General features: G+C 42.9%; 1 protein-coding gene across 3 annotated transcripts in view; it reads right to left on the reverse strand.

Annotated features, from left to right (window-relative positions):
• Positions 1-10960, reverse strand: part of JHY (junctional cadherin complex regulator) — an 84883-nt gene extending 73923 nt beyond the window's left edge. For 2 of the 3 annotated variants that reach the window (XM_053659481.1, XM_037138294.2), the window contains exons 1-3: positions 10887-10960; positions 9291-9720; positions 8123-8554 (exon numbers count right to left, since the gene is read on the reverse strand). In XM_053659481.1, the coding sequence (XP_053515456.1) occupies positions 8123-8463 (341 nt within the window). In that variant the 5' untranslated portion in view covers positions 8464-8554; positions 9291-9720; positions 10887-10960. The remainder of the gene's footprint in view (positions 1-8122; positions 8555-9290; positions 9721-10886) is intronic. The other variant, XM_037138293.2, reaches the window with a different exon arrangement.
• Between the last annotated feature and the right edge of the window lie 605 nt (positions 10961-11565).

The following is an 11565-nucleotide window of genomic DNA, read 5'->3' on the forward strand; positions in this document are numbered from 1 at the left end:
CTCCCCAAAATACTGTGTGAAATCCCTAGAATAAGGTGTGCAATGTGATGTACTTGCTAGCAATCAATCCTAAAAACGACAGAGATCAACACAGATGAATACTGCTAGAACCTCCCACCCCAAAAATGAAAGTTGACTCCTAGAAACTCTCAGATGTTCTTAATAACAGTAGAATATTAGACCTAGCCTCAAGTGTCATTTTTATGCTCCCCATCAGATCAAAAAAACAAAAATAAAATCTCTACACCTATGGGAGGGTTCCCACTGTGCCACACAAAGCAGTCCGAGAAATTTGAGGGGTAGCAAACTTGCGGAGTTTTGGTCCTTACCCACTAACCTTTTTGGTTATCCAGTGCTGCTGTTTAGGTCCTAGAAACCATCATTCAAAACTCCACCCAATTGTGGTCTTATTAATCTGAAACAATACACAGGGAAGCATTTGTGTGGAAAAATTATGTATCTCCATAAAACAATAAAAAATGCAGGCTGTTATACTGAGCCTCCTTCTTTCAGACAATTCTGACTATTCGATTTAATTTTTAACTGCTCATGGTGCCTTCCTCCCGCCCAGTGATTTCTAGCACAAGGTGGTTTATTAGACAGAAGAGAGGAATTTCTTTGCAGGAGGTGCTTCCCAGGAGGTGAGAGGAAGACACCTATAGACCTCGAGGAATAAGCGCCTCTGTCTGCCAGGAGAGGAGGAGGAACGGAGGCTACTGGGACTCTGCTGCCTTAAGTAAGACACAGTTCATGCTCATTTATTTTGGGGGCACAGAGTCCTTCAAAATTTGGATGACTTTAATAAAATGAATAATTCTATATGCATCTGTACTCTGGCCTCGGCTTAATCCATATTAAAATTGTTATACCGTTAATATCTGTTGGATAGTAAAGTGGAATCTTTTATCAGATCAGCCTTGATCGCCTATCTAGATACGTATAATTAGAGGGTCAGGCTCTGCCTCTTGATAACTACATAACACTTACTTACACAAGTCCCAGAACCTCAGTGCCTTGGCCGCAAAATGGGGATACATGCCTACCTAAGAGGCCCCTGTAGGGTAAATGAGACAGCATGCATAAAGCAAGTAGTCTACAAATGGTAGCTAATTACGCTTGAATGTTCCTGTGAACCAGACTATATACACATACAAACACACATACTAGGCACTATAATGCTGCTCTCTGAGTTTTTAAAAACAGGGGGTTTCAGAAGGCCCCGACTGAAGCAGTTATTTCTAATGCTCTAGGATGACACTGATCTCTCGTTCATGAGCGCCAAGGGTCATAAGGCTAGTTCTCGAGTGGCATTGATGGGTTATCATGTGAAGACCCTCCCTCTACTCTTGAATCATTCACTATAGTCAGTGCAGCTCCAATTTCCATTAAAAAAATGTTTTCTCTAATCCATGTACATTGAACTATGGCTTGGCTTTGGTGAGGTACAAGGAGTAACTGCTTGGAGGAGGTTCTAGTAACATCAAAACCCAAGAGCAGGGCTCAAGGGATTTGTCAGGCAGGCTTTATTTTATTTTTTTAAGTATATTTTATTGATTATGCTATTACAGTTGTCCCATTTTTTCTCCCCGTTATCCCCCACCACCCAGTAAACCCATTCCCTCCAGCATTCCCCTTGCTTAGTTCATGTCAATAAGTTCTTTGGCTTCTCCATTTCCTATACTATTCTTAACCTCCCCCATCAAACAGCTTTTAAAAATGTTTATAAAAGCAAGAAGATTTTCCTCGGTTTTAAGACAAGACTTTGACTAGTTTTTTGAACTACAATTCCCAGAATGCCATCTACCTTACAGAAATGAAAGCGTACTTGAATTTTATATTGAGAATGACATCAATTTGTCTCCTTCACGGCTCATGAACTACCAGATCCACGTGACAACACACCCAGGCAAGTTCTCAAGACCTAAGTAGGTAGAGAAAGGGATGATAACTAAACACTCACATGGATATTATTTCTCAGGCATTATTTAGCCAAATGCTTCACTTCTGTGTTCCTTGTAATGGAGAACTGTCCTCCTCACATGTGATATATAACCCGTTTTAACCCTGGGGACTATAATCTATCATTAAACATTTCCAAGGCTAATCAGTCAAAGAATCAGAGCATTATTTAAGGACCTCTGAATCAGAAGGCCAAGGCCCTAACCATAATTTTAATTTTTGTATTATTATTTATTTTCAAATATACTGAGTGGTATTTACATTGTCCTTGGGTAAGAGCAAGATTAAAGTTGGGTCCCTGAGCATCAGCTCAAAGAGAAAAAACTCAACACTGGGGAAACAAGGTCACTTAATAAATCCTTGTCCTGGTTTCTTCATGTTAAAGTACAGACAAGCATACCTGTCCCTTGCCAAAGAGCTTTCCTTTCCAATGCCCTCATTTCTGTAAATAAAATGATTACTGTTTATCACCAAGAGAATGACTCCCTTACATTAGAGCCATAAGAAAAACATGGTTTAAAGCACAGAGTCAGACTGCCTGAGTTTTCTGCTCCACCACTCACTGGATGTAATAAATGGGTATAATATAACCTTTCTAAGCCTCATCTACAACCTTTAAAATGGGATCATTATAGTGACCACCTACCAGAGCCGCCATAGGATTAAATGACGTAACTCATGTAAAGTGTTTAGCACCGTGATGGGCCAGGATAAGCACGCTGTAAATGCCAGCTACTGTGCTTAGAACTTTAAAGTGGTCTCTGGCTTCTCCTGTTCCTTCCGTCATTATTCTTAATCTGTCACCAATTCATATATGTATGTGTGTGTGTGTGTTATGTACACATATATATAATCTGCACTAATTATAAATTACCCATGACAGAAATGAATACAAGAGTGCTACGAAAGACTCTGTACTGGTAATCTCTGAGGAGGAAAACAGGACAATGGATTTGAAATGGGGAGCAAGAAAACTGTTATGTCTTTAAAAATATATATCTGAAACAAAGACAGTAATAGGGTTAAACCATTTTCTCCATACTGTTCACTAGGTTACGTTTTGTCAAAATTAAAAAAGAAAACCACCGCATCAACAGCAAAATAACAAATATCCCCTCACAGCACTATGGCACTAGACCAGTTACTTCACCTGTTAGCTTCATTTTCCTTATCTCACAATGGTAATGCATAACTGTACTTTCTCACAGAATGATAATGAAGAATTAAGTGAAATTAGATTGGGCCTATAAAAAGAGATACTGTTACTGTTAATAGTTGTCATCATTGTTGGGACTTTACCATGGGAGTCTTTTTGTCCCTTGTGTGTTTATCTTCTAATTCACAATATGCCAGCTTGCAGAATAATGTTCTTTAAACATTGCTAGGGACTTCTGGTCAAGATGGCGGCACGGGTAAACATGGCTCGCCTCCTTACACAACCACATAAAATTACAACTAAATTATAGAACAACCATCACTCAGAAATGTCAGAAATCGAGTTGAATGGAAGTCTGACAATTACAAAACTAAAAAAATCAGATCCATCAAGAATGGTAGGGGGGTAGAGATACAGAATGGGTCTGTGGAGATCTCACCTAACTTATAGACCCAACCCAAGCTGTTAACAGAGAGTTTTCCATATGAATGGCTGGTCTTGGCTCATGCTTCACAACTTCTAAATCCTCTCAAACAAGCAACAGCCAGCCTTAGTGAGCCCCCATACCTCTTGCTAAGTGGCCCCAGGCCCAGCACTAGCAGCAGACAGACTAAATTCACAGCTTGGCTTCCCTTGTGAATCTCCAAGCCCAGCACAAATAGCAGCCATCTCAGATTGCTTTATAGCTCAGGCAGGGTGGCCCCAGGGCAAAACACAGGCTGGGGCTGACCTTGGCCTGCACCACCCAGGAAACCCCAGAGCCTGCGCACCCAGTGGACAGCTACAGATCATGTCAGAGCACCACCGCCCTACCCCTGCACAGCTGATCCTCCACAGAAGGTGGAGGTTGGTGGTCAGTGGTCACAGTCAATCCTTGCAGCTGACTGGCCTGGGTAAATCCCTCCAATTGATCTGCCAACAACCAAGGCTCAACTACAAGAGGAGGGTATACTCAGCCCTCACAGATGGCACAGCTCAAGCACCCAGCTTGGGTGATAGGGGAGGATGTGCCACTGGACCCTGCAGGACACCTACTACACTAGGCCACACTACCAAGATAGGGAGTCACAGCAGCTCTACCTAATACACAGAAACAAACACAGGGAGGCTGCCAAAGTGAGGAAACAAAAAACATGGCCCAGATGAAAGAACAGATCAACACTGTAGAAAAAGAATTAAACAAAAGGAATATAAGTAATCTATTGCATGCAGGGTTCAAAGTATTGGTTATAAGGATGCTCAAGGAACTTAGTGAGGACCTCAACAACATAAAAAAATATCCAGTCAGATATATAGATGGCCAATAGATATATGAAAAGATGCTCAATATCACTAACCACCAGAGAAATGCAAATAAAAACCACACTGAGCTACCACCTCATACCTGTCAGAATGGCCATCATCAATAAATAAAAAAAAACAAGTGCTGGTGAGGATGTGGAAGAAGGGGAACCCTTCTGTGTTGTTGGTGGGAATGCAGACTGGTGCAGCCACTGTGGAAAGCAATATGGAGATACCTCAAAAAAAACTAAAATTGGATCTGCCTTTTGACCCAGCAATCCGATTTCTGGGAATATATACAAAGGAACCAAAAACACTAATTCGAAAGAACATAAGCACCTCTATGCTCATTAGTAGCATTATTTACAATCACCAAGATATGGAAACAGCCCAAGTGTCCATCAATAGATGAGTGGATAAAACAACTGTGGGACATTTACACAATGGAATACTACTTGGCCATAAAAAAAGAAGAAAATTTTACCCCTTACAACAGCATGGATGGGCCTGGGGAACATTATGCCAAGTGAAATAAGCCAGTCAGAGAAATACAAATAAATACAAATACCACATGATTTCACTCCTATGTGGAATCTAATGAACAAACTGAAATAACAAGTAAAACAGAGATAGACTCACAGATGGAGAACAGATGACAGCTACTTGCTGGGGGGAGGTTAGGTGGGAGAGGGACGGAGTAAAAAGGAAAAGGACTCATGGACATGGACACCAGTGTGGTGACTGCCGTGGGGAGAGGGGTATAAGGTACTAAATGTAAGATATATAATAAAGATTATATGTTTAATATATAATCAAACAAACAACCAATTGTAAAAAGAAGATCCAGTTAGAAACAAACAATTCACTCATTGAAATAAAGACCAATTGACATGGAAACAACAGTAGAGTGGATGAAGTTGACAATCAGATAACTGATTTGGAACATAAGGAAGCAAAAAATAAGCAATCAAGCAAGAATAAGAAGGTATCCAAAAATAAATAAATAAATAAATAAATAAATAAATAAATAAGGATAGTATAAGCAGCCTCTGGCACAACTTTAAGAAGTCCAACATGCACCTCACTGGAGTGCCAGAAAGAGAAGAGAAAGAGACTGCAATCGAAATCTATTTGAAAAAATAGTGAAGAAAAAGTTCCCTGATTTGGTGAAGGAAATAGACATATAAGTCCAGGAAACACAGAGAGTCCCAAACAAGATAGACCCAAAGAGAACCACTCCAAGACACATCAAAATTAAAATGCCAAAGCTTAAAGATAAAGAAGGAATCTTAAAAGCAGCAAGAGAAAAGAAGTTAGCTATCTACAGGGGAGTCCCCTTAAGACTTTCAGCTGATTTTTCAAAAGAAACTAGAGTAATATTCAAATATTCAAAGTCATGTAAAGCAGGGACCTACAGCCAAGACTGCTCTACCCAGCAAAGCTATCATTTAGAATCAAAGGTCAGATAAAGAGCTTTCCAGACAAGAAAAAACTGAAGGAGCTTATCATCACCAAACCAGTATTATATGAAATGTGAAAGGGACTTATTTAAGAAAAAGAAGATTAAAACTATGAACAATAAAATGGCAAAAAATACAAATCTATCAGCAATTGAATCTAGAAAACAATCTAAGCAAACAAGAAAAACAGACAGAATCATGGAGAAGGAGAGTGTTTGGATGGTTGCCAGATGGGAGGGAGTTGTAAGAGTATGGGTGGGAAGTGAGGGGATTAAGAAATACAAAGAGATACTTACAGAATAGCCTTGAAGATGTAAAGTACAGTATAGGAAAAGGAGTAGCCAGAGAACTTACACACATGACCCATGGACATGAACCATGGTGGGGGGACTGCCTTAGGGAGTGGGGGGATGCTGCTTAGAGGAGGGAAAATCAGCACAACTGTAATAGCATAATCAGTAAAATATAATTTAAATAAAAACATTGCTTTACCTCACTGCCCTCCCCGGGCACCTGCAACTTCTCCTCCTGGCAGGCCCCCCAGCCACCAGGTGCCGCTGGCTGCCTGAAGCCTTCCTGAGCCCGTTGTTGCCCGCAGCACTGGGGCTGCACCCCATGGACAGCACTTATCACTTGTACTGTGTTTTGAGATCCCCTGTAAGCTTGATTAAACTCAACATTCCCAGTGAATGAAAGAAGGATGGAAAGAAGAACGTAAAGAAAAGGCTGAGGACCACATGCAAATTCTGTTCCAAAAGAGCCCTCGCTGGGACTGTGACTCGCTGGACAAGTCATTTGAGTTCTGTGTTTAGGGCCATATTGGAGTAGGAGCTGTTTTCACTGTGGTGTGCCCCTAGGATCAGGCCCCTGCTCGGAGCACCTTCCCGACACTGAGAACAGACAGACCCTCTGCCATCAAGCAAAGTTCCTTACTATGCCACACACGTCACTCTATTCTGTTTTTTTTTTTACCAAGTTTACCTTGTCTCCGAAACCCTACCTGCCCAAGTTCTAGGAGTGCCATCCTTAATATATTTTACCCCTAATTAAAAAAAATCTAACACATACACAACATAGTCAGTCTCTGCCCTCAGTTCTTTATATATTTTATATATTAATTTATTTTAGTGTCATAATTTATTTTATGTAAGGTAACCATTATTATTATCCCATTTTTACTGATGAGGAAACTGAGGTACAGAGAGATTAAGTGGACTTGGCCAAGGTCGTACAGCTAGTAACCTTGAACCCCACAGTCTGTTTCAGACTCTATGTACTTCACCACCACACTAAAACATCTTTCTAATCAATAGCTTTTAACTTCTATATTCTATCGCATTTATATTTTCATTAAAACTATGAATAATACTACACAAATTTATTTTTTCTTGTAGTTTGGTAGCTTATAGCATAAAGTTAATGCCTCACAACACTGATTATTAGAGCCCTGGTAAGGTGGCTCTGTTGGTGTGCTATCCTGCTCCAAAAAGGTCACAGGTTTAATTCCCAGTCAGGGCACATACCCAGGTTGTGGGTTTGATCTTTGGTTGGGGTACATAAGGGAAGCAACCAGTTAATGTTTCCCTTCCTCTTTTTTCTCTTCTCTTTCTCTTCTCTTTTCTCTTCTCTTCTCTTTCTTTCTTTCTCTTTCCCACCCACCCCACTTTCCTCTCTCTCTCTTCCCCACTTTCCCCTCTCTCTAAAGGCAATGAAAAAAATGTCCTGAAGTGAGGATAAAAAATATATACTGATTATTAGCAATTGAATCTTTATATGATTATATAAGCCCTGGGGGAGGTACCTAACCTCAGAATGTACTTTACGAACCTTTATGGCAGACCTGAGAGAAAGACAGGCTGGTTCATTTAACAGGTGAGAAAAAGTGAGATGCAAAAGAGTCAAGTAATTATTCTAAATTGTACACTAAACAGCAGTGCCTGGACCCAACCAAGACCACCTGACTCAAAGCCATGGCACTTTTCTATATTAGCAGTGGAGACACTTAGATTATGGACAGGAAATAAGGAACATAAGAAAAGCAAATGCCCTTACTAACACCTCTCCTCGCCTTTTGCATATTTCTTAATAAAAACAATGACTGTGGCCAAAAGCCCAGCTCTGAGCTGCCCTCTGATGTGTGGCGACCTAGCTCACACACATCACAGGCTCATTCTGGGGGCTTGACCTCACTCTCAAATGGATTTGAGACCAGTAATTATTTAACATTTCAAAAGGCACCGGTATCCTACACAAGCCAGCTTCTCACCTGTTTTTCGCGCCATCGTCCCAAGAACGGAGGTCGTCTTTGCTGGCCAACTGAGCTGCTGCTCTGCCTGCTTCCTCTTCGGTCTCACTCAGGCTGTCCCGCGGACGGCTTTCTCCCTCCAAGCTGTCGGTCTCCACGTTGTGGTCCTGGATTCTGTCTTCAAGTTCAGATGGGGAATTAATTTCTTGAGTGAGGCTTTCTGAATCAGCTTCCAGGGAGTCTTTCGAAATCAGATGTAAATCTTCTTTCTTAAAAGTTAACTTTGTAGACTGAACTTTTAAGTTGGTACGATAGACAGGTGATTGAACAGAGAGCTTGGGAATTAATTTACTATGACTCATCTTGAAAAAAATACAAAAATTAACAAGGGATACTTTTGTTGATAGAAGCAGTTGGCTGAATATTTAAAGTTGTGGTTCACCAAAGCATTACCTAAAAAAATTATATTTATGTTACTTTGTGGTTACTCTGAAATCTCTTTAATTGCAATGTTAATCAAAAATTTAGATGAGGACAAAACCCTCGTTATATTATCTGCAGGCTTTTGTGTGCACCCTTTCGTGTGTGAGAAGTAAGTCCACTGGCAACATTATTGTGTTTTCCTCTCTGGAGGAATGCATGTGACGAAGAGCTGCAAACCAGCCTGAGTAATCAAGAGCCGCTTCACTGAGGGAATCAAATGGCTCGCGGAAGCACATTCTTTTTCCAGCTTCCAAGGCTCTCTGACAGACAAGCCTGGACATGCCAAGTGGTAATTATGGACAGGACTTTGATGGCTTTATTTCAAATACCCAGGGCACTGATACAAATATGTCATTGTTCAGTTGTATTCATGGACACAGTAAAACAGGTTCATGGTCTGTCTTCTGGAAAGCAAAGGAGGCAGAGGGAGCAAGAGTGTGGTTTCCACAGTCAGAACTGTACAGAGGGAAGGTGTTTGGCTCCTTAGACCTGCACTGGCTGCCTTCATCATTTGGAGGTCTTTTTGGTATCCAGGCTGCTACTAGATCAGAATGTGTAATTTAGGGGGTCGTTACCAGACATCAATCTCAACACAATGTGTGTGTGTATGTGTATATATATGGCTAAAACTGTTCAACAAAAGATTTGGCCATCTTGTGAATTCTACCACTGAGCAATTCACAGCAGAGGCCTGATGCCCACCTACCTGAAAAAGATGCTGTCCCCCGGAGTGTCGGGAGATTGGCCTGAATAACGGGTGAGATCTGTTCTCACTCTCTTAAGAGTGTCCCTGAGAGCCGGCTGTGAAGGCCCAGGAGGCAGTTTATGGAAAGGGTGCTTTGAGTTCACCACAGCCTGACAGGAGATGATGGTTTTGGATTGGGCTCCCTTTCATCTCCACCCGGCACTTCTCTCTCTCACTGCCTTTATGCCATTTTTTTTCTGTAGGTCAGATTACGAAACCATCCACATCGAGATTGCTGCAAAATTTGCTTTAAAAGGTTTGCTTTTTTTTTTTTTGCTAGATCCTAATTTTAGTTAATCAACATGACCTTATTCCTATTCCTAGTATTGCTTATGTTGACTTCGTTGCTAACGTTCCCAAGAAACATCATCAATTCCTTGGAGGAAAGCACCTAGCAAACAAAACAGACAAAAGGTAACGTTCGTGTGGAAATATTATTGTCTAAGTGTACAGACTGGTTTGCTGTATCGTCTCTTGTTTTAAAAATAACGTCTATTTCACTCTACTGTATTAATTTAAATTTGGCAAGCTGATGAATTGTTATTTTTTAGGATATTTTTACAAAGCAGCAAATCAATCAAGTCACTGAAGGTTTTAAAACGTCCGTTTTACTGCAAGACTTCAAGTCGCCGTACTTGGGGGTCTTAAAGAAAAAGCTTAAAAGTCATTATATCTCAATTTGGAAAATGCTCCTTCGTGACATTAGTCTCTTCAACTTCTCTTCTTAAATGAGATAGTGTCTGTTGCAGTTTATCAATAAAAAATGTCCATAAAGGAAATAGTTTTTTGTTAATAGATTAACGAAGTTTGCGAGAGCAGGAAGAAAGCAAAGCCAAACACCACCGGCCGAGCTGGGTCTCCTGCGGAGGCCTACCCAACCTCCCATGGGCCGGGCCCTAGAGCACTTAGTTGTAGCCGGTAGCTCGGCTTACTGAGAAAGGGGGCATTTTAAAAGTAATGGAGGTGGCTCCCTAGCGGCCCAACAGTTTTCTACTTAAGTTCCTGACCAAGAGAGGCAGGCAAATCTCGTAAAGACCCACAGGGATACCGCGGGTCCAGTCCGCTAGCCCTGGGAGGAACCAATTTCCTACAGCGAGTGAAAGGGACCCCGCTTGCGCTCACCGAGATGAATGAGAGAAAAAAAGTTGCCCTGTTTTGGAACGAGCCAGAGCTGCGCATAGGCGGTTCGGATTTGTTTTCTCCCTTTGTTTTTTCTCTGATGGACAAACAATAGTGGGCAGAAGGGCGGTTTAAATTCCTGTACGCGCCAGGGTCCGGCGGGGCTGGTGCCCAAGACCGACCTTAACCGAGGGCAGAGCGTCTTGGGAGTCTGGGCACGGAAGCCGGCTCGGGTGCCGGCCCGCTGCCCCACCCACTTCCCAGGCCCCCGGGCCCCGGTTCCTGCTTCGGCCACAGCCGGCCCTTCCCGTCCTGGTGCTAAATGCTGTCCGTGTCGGCCCCTTCGAGTTCTCCCGGGTCACTGCCCCGTTTCCCCTCCGTGCCCCCGCCCCCCCGACCGGGCGCGCGCCCACCCCTTCCAGGTGCAACCGCCTTCACCTGCTCTGCCTTCACCTTCCCTGCGCTCCTCCGCCGCCGCGACCCCGCGGCCAAGTCCTCCCGGCCGCCGCCGCCCCGCCCTCGCCCCGCCGGGCACCGCCCCGTCCCTGCCCACCCACGTCGCCCAGCGTTGCCCTGGAGATCGAGGCCGGCGCCCGACGCCGGCCTCGCCGGGCAGTGAGCAGGGCCACCGCGGGGAGGCGACACCTCCAGCTCTGGCTGACCGGGTGGGAATGGCGGGGATGGGGCAGCAGGGCAGCCCCGGGACCAGCGGGGCTCTGCGTGAGGCTGCTGTCAGGCCGGCCCTACTTCCCAAAGCTGGGAAGTGAGGAAGGGCAGGCCATCACGTGGGAGGAGGTATTTGCAACAAATATCGCCAAGAATAGGTGAAGAACTTCTCCAAATCAAGGGAAAGAATCTAATGAAAAGAATGGGCAAATGGTTCGAACAGGAATTTCACAAAAGAAATCCTAATGAAGGGGATGTGGGGAGGTAGCAGAGAGGAAAGGGGGGGGCTAAGTGGTGACAGGAGACTTGATGGGCTGGTGAACACGCAGTATAGTGTACAGATGATGTAATACAGAAATGCACACTTAAAACCTATGTAATTTTATTAACCAATGTCACCCTTATTAACTCAATGAAAATTAAAATAAATAAAACAGAAAATCCAAATGGC

Source organism: Artibeus jamaicensis, unplaced genomic scaffold, assembly GCF_021234435.1.
Source record: "Artibeus jamaicensis isolate MK-2021 breed Jamaican fruit bat unplaced genomic scaffold, CSHL_Jam_final scaffold_660, whole genome shotgun sequence".
In the NCBI taxonomy this organism is placed as follows: Eukaryota; Metazoa; Chordata; class Mammalia; order Chiroptera; family Phyllostomidae; genus Artibeus; species Artibeus jamaicensis.